This window comes from Mchenga conophoros, linkage group LG3 (genome assembly GCF_057382185.1).
Source record: "Mchenga conophoros isolate Kocher_MC1m ecotype Shallow Benthic linkage group LG3, M_conophoros_male_GT1.1, whole genome shotgun sequence".
Taxonomy (NCBI): domain Eukaryota; kingdom Metazoa; phylum Chordata; class Actinopteri; order Cichliformes; family Cichlidae; genus Mchenga; species Mchenga conophoros.
Window position 1 is genome coordinate 28566780 of NC_140528.1, and position 16103 is coordinate 28582882.

General features: G+C 44.2%; 1 protein-coding gene across 2 annotated transcripts; it reads right to left on the bottom strand.

The window, feature by feature from the left end:
* Positions 1–3940: 3940 nt before the first annotated feature.
* LOC146577994 (muscle M-line assembly protein unc-89-like) lies at positions 3941–15294 on the bottom strand. Of its 2 annotated transcripts, XM_085256347.1 has the most exons (10): positions 15136–15294; positions 10478–10825; positions 10272–10397; positions 9204–9542; positions 8739–9080; positions 6813–7154; positions 6344–6679; positions 5800–6138; positions 4666–4750; positions 3941–4467 (listed from the first exon to the last, which is right to left on the bottom strand). In XM_085256347.1, exons 1-10 carry the CDS (start codon positions 15170–15172, stop codon positions 4419–4421), a joined length of 2343 nt encoding a protein of 780 aa, XP_085112473.1. In that variant the 5' UTR covers positions 15173–15294; the 3' UTR covers positions 3941–4418. The 2 variants fall into 2 exon arrangements, with proteins under 2 accessions (XP_085112473.1, XP_085112465.1); XM_085256339.1 differs by lacking the exons at positions 3941–4467; positions 4666–4750 and adding an exon at positions 4762–5331.
* Between the last annotated feature and the right edge of the window lie 809 nt (positions 15295–16103).

Genomic DNA, 16103 nt, shown 5'->3' on the forward strand with positions numbered 1-16103 from the left:
GTACGCAGACAGCATCAGATCTCAAAATGGTGGAGCATTGATCAAACTCTTATAGCCTCTGGTGCCTCCACCTTATCATAAAAGCCTAAACATTCACATGCTTTCTCTCACACGGCGCCTAAGCTACGACCTTGGCTCCCTGTTTATCTGCTCCTGCTGAGATGGGGCAGAAAACTCCAGTATATTCTCTTCTAATCAGACAAATAAGACGATGCTTCTGCAGCCTTTGCAGTGTTCCCTTGTGTTTTAATTCAACTCTGAAACTCCTGAAATCCCTCAATCAAGAGTTCTTGCTCTGCTGTCGAAAAATACCAAGCGCGCTCCTTCGACATTTTCGCCGACCAATCAGAGGGTTGCCGATCAATGTTTCTACTATCGATGCGTACCTCCTTTTACGACACCCAGTGATGTCACATTACTTCATCCAGCTGTACTAATCGTCAACAACAGGTGTGTTCCGAGAACCGGAATAGCGAGCTCAAAGTTAGCGCGATGGTTTGATCTTGGATGTAGTAAGTGAGGTACGAAGAACGGGCCCCAGGTGACCGATGGTAAACCTCAGAGACGCTGCTGCTGTTTACGTCATGTGACTCAGTTGTCAAACACAGACGCCCAACAGTCTGAGCTTCATGAAGCTCGCTGTTCTGCAGCCAGTCTGACCTCCGAACTTTCAACAACTGCTGAACTCTGGGTCCTCAAAATCAGTGAAAAGCAAAAAACTTCAGCCAGGACTGAACCCACAATCCAACACGTGTGTGATAACCTCAGACTTTAATCATAGAGACACAAACAGTTAAACACTGTGACATCTCTGAACTTGCAGAGTCTTGAACTGGATCAAACAGAAGATGATATAAAGCTGCTGCAGGACCTCTGGAAACAAAGGAACTGAAAAGAGTCGTCAGTGGAAAGAGGCTAAAGTTAGCTCCACTTCCACTTCTCCATCCACCCAAACATCCATCTATCATCCATAAATCCACCGTTTTGCTTTCTGATTAAAAGGCTTTTATGTTCTTTAGTCACAATAAAACCATGATGTTTTACATTGAAAGAAACGTCCAGCCTCTGATGATTCATCTTTATCTACAGTTTGTTTCTTGTATTGAAGGCAGGATCCAAACATCGAGCTTCATATTATCCATATTTCCATCTTTACTGGCTGCTGCTGTTTGCTCATTAATCATTGATTATGTACAAATGTGCTTGAAATAAATGATGAATTAATTGTAAAGGTTGTCAGTCCTGTGTGTGCTCAGCCTCATGAAGGTGCTGCGTGTTCCTGACCCACACTGTTTATACGTTTACATGTGTGGGTTTAGTTTGATAAGTTATGTATTTAGTTATTAAACTCATTTTAACACAAATGGAGGAACAACAACACATAAATACAGCTGTTTAGTTTGTATCAGTGTTTATCACACATGATTGATATGAAGACGTAGAGATGAGACACAAACATGAACAGGAACTAGTACAAATATATTATTGAACTATTATATTCATACAGCACCAGGTTCACTCAGCTTTGATAGAAACATCCTTCTAAGAGCTGCTTGTTGCTGCTCTCACCAGAGTATTTCAACTCAAGCATGTGTACTTGTACCTGAGTGAAGCATGTGTGGACTTTTCCCACTTGTTTTAAGAGGAATATTCACATTTATAAATCCACAGGTCATGAACTGTGTGTTTACAGTTGATATGATTTTGACTTCACTGATAAACTAATAATAGCAATGGATTGGATTTATATGGCGCTTTTCAATTCCACTATTCATTCACTCTCACATTCACACTGGTGGAGGCAGCTACAGTTGTAGCCGCAGCTCTGTCTGTGAGGCTTTAACAAACAACAGTTTAAAATCTTGTTCCATGTCAACCTGGATAGAAATACAGACCTGCTTGCTGTGATAGACCAAAAAGCCAAATCAAGTCCAGTTCATACAGTTAGGTCCACAAATCAAATAAGGGAAAATAAAATGTTCTTTGGATGCACCTGTCTGCTCCCTTAATGCTCTATGGTCGCTATGGTAACGCGTAAATATTTCTTACTAAATAAAACACACGACTATAACACGGGAAAAGACCCAGGGAAACCAAGTTAACGATAAAAACCCTGAAAACCATCAATTGGCAAATTGGCAAAGGGAGGAAGTGACGTAAGATTTACGCATGCGGGGTTATAGTGTCAGTTTCTGGTAGGGAAACAAAAAAAAATAAAAGAAAGAAATGTGAATTTCAGAGATCAGAAGATTAGAATCAACAACAAGAACTTTTATACATTTTAATGATAATAATAAGACATTTTATTTATAGGCGCCTTTAAGACCCTCAAGGTCAAAAAAAGTTCTCTGAAAACGGACAAATACCTGTGACAGTGTGATACTCAGTTTACACTATGGTAACGTTAGAGCTGGGCTTTGTTTAACAACAGCTTTAACATTAATGTACTCCCTCAGCACTTAAAGCTTCAGCAAAAGTTACCATGCTGATTTATCCAGGTAAAGTCACAGCCGCTGTCCTGGTACTGAAAACTGACTTTAACCCTAGAACGCTATCGCTGGGTGATTTACACCCGAGAAAATACATTTACATGATTTCTCTCTCCTGCAGCTGTTTGCGTGTCGAGGAGCCTGTGCCATCACCAGGGAAGTCTCAAATGTCCCAGGAATGGTGGACCAAAGACCAGCTTTCCAAAAAAAAGGGATCGGGTAGTGGCGACCACATTTCAAATTTGGGGAAATTGACGGCGCATTTGGAGTACACTTTGGATTGGGACAGCTGTTGTCGCGTCGCTGTGACGTAATAGTTCTCAAAATGCATACTCCGAAGCGTGCGGTCACACAGCCTGTGTCCTCATGTAACGTCTGCTGGAATCACTGAGATGGTTTTTATCTATCAGTCACTGTGCTGCACCACACCCCACTCACCTCACAAGCTCCATCCTCACAGTACATGAGGTCAATGTGGGCAGTCGACCTGAGAAAGGCTGCTGCTCCTGACGGTGTCCCAGGCCGGGTGGATGGAATCTTCAGCCAGTGTCTGTCCCACTGAATTCCTCCACCATCATTAAACCCCGTATCTCCAGTTTCATCAACTCTTGACACCACCCTCCCCTGGAATAATGAAAACACCACGATGGCTGCCTCTGCCCACACTGGAAGACCCCCACAGCTCCCTCAGAACATGATGAAGGGCCCTCCACACCGGGTCATTCACTGTTTGAACAGGCAGCTCCATCAGACCTGGACAGCCTGGTCTAAACACAGCTTTGACCCAACAGCAGTGAACACAAAGCACCAACATGAGTGTGTGTGTGCAGCTGCAACACAACAGCACAGTGTTTGATTACTGACATGTTTGTGGTTTCTAACCAGCACCACACCTTTACTCATTACAGTCCCAGTAAATTCTACTTTATTCTATTCTGGCGTAGTCTGCAGAAACTGAAGAGTGGAGACTCCACTTTACTACAGGGTGGTGTTTCTCCACTGAAGTCTGGGTGGATGAGATGCAGTCTAAGGCAATAATGGAGTGGATTTATATAGCGCTTTTCAAGGCACTCAAAGCGCTTTACAATGCCACTATTCATTCACTCTCACATTCACACACTGGTGGAGGCAGCTACAGGTGTAGCCACAGCTGCCCTGGGGCAGACTGACAGAAGTGAGGCTGCCATATCGCGCCATCGGCCCCTCTGACCACCACCAGTAGGCAAGTAGGGTGAAGTGTCTTGCCCAAGGACACAACGACCGAGACTGTCCGAGCCGGGGCTTGAACCGGCGACCTTCCGGTTACAAGGCGAACTGCCAGCTCTTTGAGCCACGATCAGTTGCCACGGCAACTGTTCTCCATCAGTCTGTCTTTATATCTACTGTTAATATATAAATATTAAAAAAGGCAAATGATTAAATACTGTATATGAGACAGAGACACGGAGACGTTAATATGTAAAAACATTTAATCTGGTTCATACAGCACCAACATCAGTGACCTCAGGGGGATTATATGGATACATATGACACTGATGGAGGCAGCTGTCAATCACAGGCACTGACAGGACGTGTGGGTGTGGCCTCAGGGAGCTCTGAGGTCAGAGGGGGTGTTTCATCATGTTTGTCTGAAGCTTCCTGACAGTCAGCAGCTTTGACCTTTGACCCCCATAAAGCTAACATGTGACACAGAGTCAGGACGCTCCGTGGAGATCCATCAGCACAGCAGAAACACGCTCGGGGTCATCATCTTTATAAACTTCTAATGTTAGACAAACAGCTGCAGAACATCTGGCTGAGGTTAGTTAGCTGTTAGCTGTTAGCAGAGGAAGGCCAAAGCAAAGCTGCATCTTCATCTGAATACACACTAAATACTTTATCCTGTATATACACACACATCACCAGCTCCTCCTCCTCCACTATGACCCATCAAGCTGACTGAACTCCCACCAGAGGAACGTCTTCATGGTTCCTGTTCCTGAGGACACAGAGGACAGACAGAGCAGCTCAGTTCATGTGTCCACAGGACCATGTGTCCTATTTAAATGTGACAGAGGTGGAGCAGCTGAAGGTGAACGGGCACCTCCACCACAATAATCTTAATATTGTCTCATCCTGTAATCTCACATGGACATATTTGGACACAGTCCACCAGTGTTAGACAGGATGAACATACCTGTGTCCCAGGTCAGACTGTACTCTCCTGTGCTTGTGAGGCCGAGGATGTGGAAGCATCTCAGCCATGGTGTCCATCAGGGTGACTGCAGAGGAGAGGAGAGAGGGTCAGCTCTGATCACAGACAGTATAAAACATGAACACCACCTGACGGAGACAGCTGAGGATGTACTCAGACTCTGGTCCTATAGGAGTCTGTAGGGAAACAGCTTCCTGACCTTTGACCTCTGCACACTTTACTGCTGACTCACTCATCCTGGCTCAGATTAAAGACAATATTAAGAAAATTTATCTTATAACATGTTTCAAAGAGGAGGATATGCAGCATTTTATCTGCTTTCTCATTGGCTAATGACTTGTCAATCATCTCCAAAAGTTGATTCTGTTCATCAGGACGTTTTCAGTGAGAGAAACGTTTCGTCATCATCAGGTGACGTCTTCAGTCTCAGCTGACTGCAGGTTTCAACCTTATAAACAGGACATTTGCATAATGACTGAAAGCAGCCCAGTGAAGGAACAATGGGCTGGGAGGTCACTTTATGATCATGTGACACGTCCCAGCTTGTCAGTGTCTGACAATGGCGAGACCTCCCTCTCCCCAGCCATCTCCTCCCACTTGTGCAGGGGAACACCAGCCGAGAGATATAATCTCCAGCGTGTCCTGGGTCTGTGAATGAAACACTTCCTGTTAGCAGGATGCTAACCCTGGTACTCTAATAAGAGACTCAACATGAGCCACAGTTATGTCTGAGTTTCATACACTCAGTGAGCCTGACTGTGGTTTGCAGGTACACTCCACACACAGAACAAAGTCAAATCTGACTTTCACTTATTACTTCAACAATAGATGAGTTAGCTCAAATGAAAATCTCTGCATTAACGGGACATATAAGTCATACAATAAGTGAAAATGCTTTTTTTCCATCAGGTTTTACTATTACCGTTATTATCTGTTAGTATTTGATCAGGTATTGATATCAGTTTATGATGAAGGTGAAGGAAACACTGAGCTGTCTGCTGTTGGACACAAACACAGATCCACACTTCAAACATTTAGGACGACCTCATCATTTATTGATTAGTCTTTAGAAATGAACAGTTTGGGTTCTCTGTGACCTGTGATGACTTCACTCACCTCTGACTCTAAGTATTGCTGAATCCTCTAGCAGTTTCTTTCCATGCTTGTTGTAGACGGTGCAGGTGTAGACTCCACTGTCAGTAAAGCGGGGCTTTTTCAGGGTCAGACTGAGGTCTCCAGTTCTCAGTGGATCTTCATTCATCTCTGTGCGACCTCTGTAAACCTCGTCCTGTTCGACAGGCTGATTGTTTCCACTCTCATACACGTGGACCTTCATGTTGGAGTCTGAGTGTTTCCACTCCACTGTGACGTCCTGAAGAAGGTCAGGTGGGATTTGAAAGCGCAGCTGCACAGACTCCTCCCTTTGTGTCACCTCCACTATCACCATCCATGGAGCTGAGAGCAGAACATGAACACAGACAGACATGAGTGAGGTTGATGGTCCATCCTGTCCTCTGCTGTGTAACCAGCTGTTCTCAGCGTTTCTCTGACTCTGAGCTGAACTGTTGTGTTGATGTGTGAGGCTGCACAAACAGCTGGACACACTCACAGGTTTACACATCTGTGATTCACACTGTGGACAAACAGCTGTTACACTCACCTCTGACAATGAGAGTCACTGATTTCTGTAGCAGCTTGAGTCCATCCTTCTTGTAGACGGTGCAGGTGTAGACTGCACTGTCCATGACGATGGGATATTTCAGGGTCAGACTCAGGTCTCCAGTTCTCAGTGGATCTTTCTTCATCTCTGTGCGACCTCTGTAACCCTGGTCCTGTTTGTCTGGCTGATCTTTTCCACTCTCATACACGTGGACCATCCTGTGTTTGGGGTCAGTCCACTCCACTGTGACGTCGTGAGGAAGGTCAGCTGTGGTTTTAAAGGGAAGATCGACAGACTCTTTCTCCTGTGTCAGCCCCACGACCTCTGTGTGAGGAACTGAGAAAAAAAAAAGCAAAAAACAAAGAGACAGACATGAGTGAGGTTGATCCTCCATCGTCTCCTCTGCTGTGTAACCAGCAGCTCTTCATCCTGTTTTCAGTCACTGTGGACAAACAGCTGTTACACTCACCTGTGACTCTGACAGTCACTGATTTCTGTAGCAGCATGTCTCCATCCTTGTTGTAGACGGTGCAGGTGTAGACTCCACTGTCAGTGAGGTGGAGGTCTTTCAGGGTCAGACTGAGGTCTTTAGTGCTCAGTGGATCTTCATTCATCTCTGTGCGACCTCTGTAAACCTGGTCCTGTTTGTCTGGCTGATTGTTTCCACTCTCATACACATGGACCATCTTGTTGTTGGAGTCTGAGCGTGTCCACTGCACTGTGACGTCCCGAGGAAGGTCAGCTGTGGTCTTAAAGGGCAGCAGGACAGACTCCTCTCCTTCTGGCACCGGCATAATGTCTGGCAGACTCTCTGAACACAGACAAACAGACAGACATGAAGATTTAAACAGCTTTGGATCCATTACACTCACAGAGCCCTTCTACAGCCTGCTAACATGGAAACTTTAAATAAAAACAGCAGCAGAAGGTTTCATACATGTGTAATTTGTTCTTTTCATTTAATAATAGAGTCCATATTATATCAACAGCTACATCCACCCTGGAGAGAAACTAGTGAGGGAGACCATCAGGACCAAGCTGGGTTTCTGGGTCCAGAGGTTTGGAGAAACTTCTTTCTTTTCTTTCATCACAGCTGTCCTGTGCCAGATGTTCTGTTGACCCACTGAGAGACGCTTCATTTAAGAAACACCAGGAACACTGAAGCTCATGGCATTGATCAAGCAGGACTCATGATCTTCACCAGCAGCTCCCTCACAGGGAAATCTTCAGCACTCCTCCGTAAGCCCGCCCCAGGAGATGGATAAACCCAGCATTTCATCAACACTGTGATGGAGACCTTTGGTTTGTGTAATGTTATAAATACTCGGATACTCCCCAGAGGCTCCGGACTTTTACATAGATATTATATTCAGTCCTGTAGAAAGTTATATATTTAACCTCCTAGGACCTGGTTTCCACACATGTGGACATGACATTTTGGGTTGTCTAAACCAAAATATAAGGTTTTGCCTGATATCCACTTACGAGGACATTCTGCTGCCACTGTTCTACCAAAATGTAAAACGAATGTCCTCATGTGTGGATCTCATTTTTCTTAGAAACAAACATCAGGTAAAAAAAACAAAACGTGTAATTCTTTGTTTTTACATTCATCAGGTCCCAATCAGCCCAAATAGCAAAGAGAAATGAAAAATGCATGCGCTGAAAGAGTTTGGGTCTTAGGAGGCTAAAATATATATGATCCTCTCTGGTTACTCTGGTATGAATGATTCTCAATTACTTTGATAAATAGCACACTATTGACAAAGAACAGTGAAAGAATTCCAGGTCAGAAGTTTGTAGTTCAACATACAAGTGACGACCTTTGACCTTCATCAGGTTTTATTTAATTGTGTTAGAGAAACTCAAACGTGCTCTTCATACATCAGGTGTTTAAAACGGAAGCTGTGCAGGTCTGAGATACAAACTGAGGTCCTGTTAATGCTGATATATAGTGACACAGTTACAGGGGTGATTAATCCTTCTGTTTTTTGTCTTTAACTTTATCAATCTTAGTAAAAATAAAAGTCAGTGCCAACAAAGTCATCAGTGGAAAAATTACATAATTCTAACTTAATCTGCCACATGGCCATAGTTAGTTTATATGTATAAATAACAGGCTTTTCTCATTTAATTACTACTTACTGATTACTGAGTTACTTAAGTGAAAGCTTTTTTTTTATTTGGTGTTACTGTCTTTACAGATGTGGCAAGAGACTGAAAACATGCTGTTGTTTGCACATCTATAATATTCAGCTCTGCACAGGAGCTGCAGCCAGACACCAGGGGGCGATAGAGACGTTTTGGCTTCATTTTTGGGGAGCTGTCGCGTCGTCTATGTTTTCTACAGTCATTGGGCTATACACATGACCAACCTTCCACATGTTAAACTCACCTGTGACTCTGAGTAGCACTACTTTCTGTAGCAGCTTGTCTCCACCCTTGTTGTAGACGGTGCAGGTGTAGTCTTCACTGTCAGTGAGTTGGGGGTCTTTCAGGGTCAGACTCAGGTCTTTAGTTCTCAGTGGATCTTCATTCATCTTTGTGCGACCTCTGTAACCCGGGTCCTGTTTGTCTGGCTGATCTTTTCCACGCTCATACACGTGGACCATCGTGTGTTTGAATACAGTAAGTCTCCACACCACTGTGGCGTCCTGAGGAAGGTCAGCTGTGGGATTAAAGGGCAGCAGGACAGACTTGTCCCCCTGTCTCCACTCCACCTCCTGTACCAGCGGAGCTGAAAGGAGAGCGTGTAGAGACAGATGTGAGTGTAATCCTCCATCATGTGTAACCTGCAGCTCTTCACTCCTGTTGTTTTCATGCTGGATTTTGGCTGTGGACAAACAGCTGTTACACTCACCTTTGACTCTGAGTATCACTACTTTCTGTAGCAGTTTCTTTCCATCCTTGTTGTAGACGGTGCAGGTGTAGACTCCACGGTCAGTGAGGAGGGTGTCTTTCAGGGTCAGACTCAGGTCTCCAGTTCTCAGTGGATCTTCATTCATCTCTGTGCGACCTCTGTAACCCGGGTCCCGTTTATCTGGCTGATTGTTTCCACTCTCATACACGTGGACCATCTTGTTGTTGGAGTCTGAGCGTGTCCACTGCACTGTGACGTCCCGAGGAAGGTTAGCTGTGGTTTTAAAGGACAGCAGGACAGACTTCTGCTGTCCTTCCTCCACCTCCTCTGACTGAGGAACTGAGAGAAAAAAAGCAAAACATGCACAGACATCAGTATCCTTGTATTTAAATGTGAAACACTGTAATATATGTTGACCTCACGTATGTTATGATATATATTATTGTACATACTGTTGGTGGTGTTTGGTGAACTCACTGCCTGTTACCTGGCATTACAAAGGTACGTAGTGTCTATGTTCTCAGCTCAAAGTCAGGAAGTATAAGTGTGAGTCTGATAATAACGCTTTGTTGCACAGATGTCAATGAGTTGTAGTCTTACTCTCTGCAGCTTCTCTCCTCCTGCTACCCCCCCAAACCCCATCTCCACTGAGACTGTGTCAGCTCTCAAACAGAGAAAAACCAAACTAAAAACCAGCAACAAACAACTTAAACATAAAAACCATGTGTGAAACAAATAAATAAATAAATAAGGTTGGGGAAACCTGCAGTCATCATCACCTGATGATGATAAAATGCTCCTCCCACTGAAAACGTCCAGATGAACAGAATCCACATGTTGGGGATTTACTTACCTGGATGACTGAGATGCACCAAATGCACTATGTATGCATTTGGTGCATCCAGATGTTACAGACGTGTCGGAAACATCAGCAGCTGGTTTCACTGATCTGTGAGGAGCTGCTGGATTCATGTGTGGAGGTCAAAGGTCACAGACATCAGTCAGAGTGATCTCTCTGTTACTGAGTCTTACACAAACACACACACACATTATAAAAAATACACACACCTTCTCTCTCCTTCTTCCTTTTAGATGCACAGCACACAAACAGACCAATGACAGCAGCCGGGATGATCAGAGTACCCAGCACAGCTGCGAGGACTTTGGGCCAGACTGGAGGAGGAGGAGGAGGTTCTGTAACACAAACACAGGAGACATGAACATCATCAACATGTTTGTATGAACTCACATCAATCTGACCTCTGTCCACTGACCTGTGACCTTCAGATGTACTACTCCAGGCTGTCTCTGAGCTTGTCCATCCTTGAGGGCGGTGCAGGTGTAGGTTCCACTGTCAGAGACTGTGGGCTTCCTCAGAGTGAGGCTGAGGTCTCCAGTCTGCAGAGCGTCGACTCTCATTGATGTTCGACCGTGGTAAAGATAATTCTGATCACTAAGATCGTCACTGCTCTTCAGACGCAGGTGAACCGTTGGGTTCTTGAACTCATCACGGTCCCACACTGCTGATGTGGAGCTCCTGGAAACATCAGCTGATACCTGACAGGGCAGCAGGACAGACTCCTCCCCCTCATACACCTCCACACCTAGGGCATGCTGGGAGTCTGAGGACAGAAACATGAAACAGGTGAGATCTTTCTCTCTCTCTCTCACACACACACACACACACACACACACACACACACACACACACACACACAGTGATGTCCTCTATGATGTTTTGTGTCTGCTGATTTATGATCCAAACACAGATCGACATTAAAAGTTCAACTTTAAAGCTGATCCATGTGTCCAGCATCAGATCTGAGACCCTCTGCTGACAGGAACCATCAGCTCAGGTCTGTCACAGTGAACCTGTCCAGCTCATCAGTGTCTCCATCCAGCTCAGATCACCAACACAACACAAGCACACATGTGCAGCAAAGGAAGATTATGCACACACAACAGACACCGTGCTCCTCCCTCAAACAGTTATTAATCCACAGTCTAGTAACCTGCTCTGCCCTCAAAGCATCACAGAGGAAACAGCTGAGAGAAGCTTGCTGTGAGGGTCACTCATGACACACTCAGGTCAGGTGGATGAAGTCTGTCTGTCTGCAGTCAGCCATTAATTATCATGAATCGTGGGTTCTCAGTGATGAGGCTGAATCAGCTCTGCTGATCTAATCCTGTGTGACGTTTGTATTTATGTCTTTCTCCTCAGAGCCGAATGTAGCACGATGATGATGATGATGAAGAGGAATGACTTTACATTGATGCAAAGACGTGTGGATCGGCAGGAAGTAAACCCATCGTTGACATAGCAACAGTCCATGATGGGCGTCTTAACAATCACATGTAGAGCTGCAATCATCGAGTAATTTGAATAATTCCACTCATTTTTTGTTTTGATGCTTTGTTGAACACACAGCAGTGCTGCAGTGATATATGAGGCAAACACTGCCAGCACCTGCAGCACCGGAAGGTCGCCGGTTCGATCCCCGGGCTCTCTGTCCTGGTCGTTGTGTCCTTGGGCAAGACACTTTACCCTACTTGCCTACTGGTGTTGGCCAGAAGGGCCGATGGTGCGATATGGCAGCCTGGCTTCTGTCAGTCTGCCCCAGGGCAGCTGTGGCTACAACTGTAGCTGCCTCCACCAGTGTGTGAATGTGAGAGTGAATGAATAGTGGTATCGTAAAGCGCTTTATAAATCCAATCCATTATTATTATTATTCAGCCCACACAGCTCGCACTTGTCACACAAAAACACTGACAGCACACCTGCATACTGCAGCTATCTAGTATTTTAATAATCTATTGATTATTCCACTGATTAATGATCTATTTTGTTTTACTGTTTTCACTGCCTGTGGACACCTAAACAGGTTTTTATGTTCTTTTTGTGTTAAGCACACTGAGTTTGCTTGTAATGGAAACCCACCTCAGTGTTGTGGTCATGTGTTTTGACAATAGTATACATATAGAGGTATTATTTTGTTATTAGGATTTTTTATTTTTGTTTTATTAGATAGAAAAGTGCTTTTGGCAGCACGGTGGTTAGCACTGTTGCCGCACAGCAAGAAGGTCCTGAGTTCAATTCCACCATCAGGCCGGGGTCTTTCTGTGTGGAGTTTGCATGTTCTCCCCGTGTTTGCGTGGGTTCCCTCCGGGTACTCCGGCTTCCTCCCACCGTCCAAAGACATGCAGCTTGTGGGGATAGGTTAATTGGTTAATCTAAATTGCCCATAAGTGTGTATGTGAGTGTGAATGGTTGTCTGTCCCTGTGCGTTAGCCCTGTGACAGACTAGCAACCCGTCCAGGGTGTACCCCGCCTCTCGCCCTATAACGGCTGGGATAGGCTCCAGCGCCCCCTATGACCCTGAAAAGGATAAGCGGAAGCGACTGGATGGATGGATGGACAGAAAAGATAACATCATATATGTATATGTATTATGATTTATTCAACACACACACACAGTTAGGTATTGTAAGTTGGATGTAGACGGGCACATCCAGGCACAATTAGACTGGAGAAGGAGAGACCCCTATTTTACCTTGGGGAGTGGTAAGGGGGCCTCTCGGGGGGAGGCCTTGGAAGGTATATCTTCATGTGACTGTAAAGTGAAAAACAAGCTTGTAACGCTCTCTCTCTCTGGGGGGAGGAGTCAAGGATGAGCTGAAGGTATAGACCTCAACTTGCGTCTGTGAGCGTGTGTGGGCATGCTGCTATGAATAACATCAGCTGGAAGTGACTCAGGCTGTGACAAAAGATAAAAATGTATTTTACTAACTGAATGATTTTATGCTCTTCAGCATCAGTACTACATATATGTAGTATTTACATGTAGTACTCATATAAGATAGGATAAGACTTTATTGATCCCACAGTGGGGAAATTTGTGCGTTACCTCAGCTCAGGGACTGAGTACAAAAAATACAAAATAAGTACAAACAATGAAAAATAAGTAATATAATACACTATATACAACGGTAGCATACACAGTATGTGATTATGGATATGGTTGGAAATATGCAAGATATAAATTTAACTATTCTGCCACTACTATTCCTAAGTAAGTATTAGATATCTATAAGTACAGACATGTACACACACACACACACACACACACACACACACACACACACACAGTGCGCCCCAGGGTTGCTGTGGCTACAATGTAGCTGCCATTAGTGATGTGACGTTCTGTATCGAGGCTTCGGAGCGTGTGTCGAGTAATGGAGGGGGCGTTTCTGCGATGCGCGTATCGAGGCTTGCTTCATTTATGGGAGGAGCTGAAAATGATGACGTCCGAAGCCTCGCTGCCCGGCTGTACCACGTGACTGGTTCATGAAGTGGTTCGAACTTTGCCGCGAGCTATGACAGCGATATAAACCCCTCAGACTTCATTCAAAATGTGGGTGTTTGATGGAGAGTTGCGGTTAGTGAGAGTTTGGAGACAGTTTGGAGGTTTATGAGAGTGAGGAGAGAAAGTCAGGAGAGAATGGAGCCAGCTAAGAAGAGGAGGATGTCCTCCCCTGTGTGGGAACATTTTGATCTTATTCATCCCAACAAGGTATGTAAATTTCTACAGAAGATGTATTTCCATGATACTGATGGTGCAATAAAACTTATGTTTGTCTGTACTTTTGTACAAGGTGAAGTGTTTGCTATGTGCCAGGGAGCTGGGATATAACAACAACACCTCATCCATGCTTAGGCACTACAGAGCTTTGCATGAGAATAAGGGGGACACCGATTGTGGAGCAAGACCAGGTGAGCCATCAAATGCAATGATAATATAGGATGCAGTAATGTTACTAAATGATATAACAATATTATACAACTGTAATAAGTTACGTATGTGATATTTATATTTGTGCTTTGTCTTTATTGTCTTTCCTCAGGAGAACAATCTCAAATAGATGAAGACCTGGTTACCATGGTGATTGAGGACTCCCAGCTATTTAGCATTGTGGAGGACAAAGGATTCAAAAGATTTGTTAAATCATTAAATCCCAGCTATGTTCTCCCCACTAAAAAGGTCATAAAAGCAGTGAAAATTTAGTTTTTAGAGAATGAAATGTGGGCAGGACTGAGGCTCAAAGCCTCAGTGTGTAGCTGTCCATACCTCAACGTTACAAAAGCACAACTACTGTCCACACCCCAACCACACCTCACCTCACAGTAAATGATCATTTCCATTTTAGGCATTTCCAAATAATCATTTCCCATACTGCCAGCATAAATATACACAGTATACTGCCATCACTACAATATACATGTTTTACACACTCCTTTTGTTGTTGACATTTACAGGCTGTGTGCAAAATGCCACACTCTTCAAATTCATGCCAGCTATTATTTTTACGTCCAGTAGGTGTCCTGCTAGAGCAAATGAAGCTTCATGAAGCTTCGCGTTGGGGTGAACCAATTGGATGAAAAGCTTCAGTGCTTCATGAGGCTTCATCTGCCCATCACTAGCTGCCATCACCAGTGTGTGAATGTGTGCGTGAATGGGTGGATGACTGGATATGTAAAGCGCTATATAAATACAGGCCATTTACACACACGCGCGCGCTGCTCAGTATAACAGTGAACACTGGATCCAGAGTGCAGCCAGAGTCAGTGGGTGGAGCAGGAGGCTCACAGAGCGCCGCAGGCCCATGCTCGAGTCCACACAGGGCGTGTCCTGCCTGTTAGCCTTCACACTCACGGTTTCCTGCTGTCTGTACAATACACACGTTTAAATACACACACGATCGGTGTGTGTGTGACAAAACCAGCGGGAGGACGAGTTTCACAACTTCAACGACCTCCATGACAGATGATAGAATAATGAACGTAGCAGAGGACGGTTTTACTGACCCGCTACACACTCCGTACGAAGCCACACACCTCTGTGTGTGTGTGTGTGTGTGTGTGTGTGTTTCTTACCGAGTAACAGGAGCACGATCATCATCAGCAGCTTCATCCTCGTTAACAGTCCCGTTACAGCTGATCCTCACTGAACCACCGACAGCTGAATTCACCACACAACTCCCCGTTACTCTGCAGAAGATGGCGCACAAAGAAAACTGACTTTCGATTCCACCGGAAGTCTCCTCGCTGTGACCCTTCACAGTAAAAGCACTTTATCGCGTCGAATGCTGTTAATCTTGTGTGTGCTTGTGTTCTCGTTGCCTTGTGATACGTCAACAGTGACAGACCAAGTTCATGCTGTGTCCACATTCAGGGGTAGCATGCTTCGAAGGATCCGACTTACCTGGTCCACGGAGGAAGGGTCATTCTAAGGCCAGGTAGGCCGGAAGTGAGCGGCTGTGAAATTGGACAGCCTTCTAGCCTTCGTTTATTTTTGTTGTTGTTTTTTTGTATTAGCAAACAATATAACAATACACCACTTATTTGACAGTTCCACAAATTAACATGTACAAGTATAAGTGAATAAGAACAAAGCAGTAGTCAAAAACAAACAAAAAACATACAAAGAACAGTATAGATGAGGAATAAGCTCGAAGCAACATACATGTACAGTAAGGTGACATAATACATAAAGATACATATATACAATCTTGTTACATCAATCGAAAAGCTGCATCAAAAACTCAAGTAAGGCATGAGCTTTAAGTTGCACCTTTCTAATGAAGCCTTCCACAGCAGGACTTCATTTTTAAAGCCAACAAAAATTGGAGTAATTTTCAAGAAGCAACATTTGTGAATGAAAATTTTGCAAATATAATTAGGTTATTAATTCCAAATTAAATTTCTTTTTTATTTTATACTTGAAGACCAAATCTAATTACTTGAAAAGTTAGAAAAGGGCAGTTAATATTTTTAGAGGTTATCCCTTACTGAAAATCATCCCCAAAAGATCTGGAACTTTCACATGAATAAAAAAGATGCTC

Bases quoted from the DNA above. Each gene is read 5' to 3' on its own strand.
- LOC146577994 (XM_085256339.1), bottom strand. From the start codon at position 15,172: ATGAAGCTGCTGATGATGATCGTGCTCCTGTTACTCG. The intron at 9,543-10,271 runs GTGTGTGTATTT...TTTTTCTCTCAG, and splicing joins AAGGAAGAAGGAGAGAGAAG to TTCCTCAGTCAGAGGAGGTG. The intron at 5,332-5,799 runs GTGAGTGAAGTC...TTTCATTCACAG, and splicing joins AGCAATACTTAGAGTCAGAG to ACCCAGGACACGCTGGAGAT.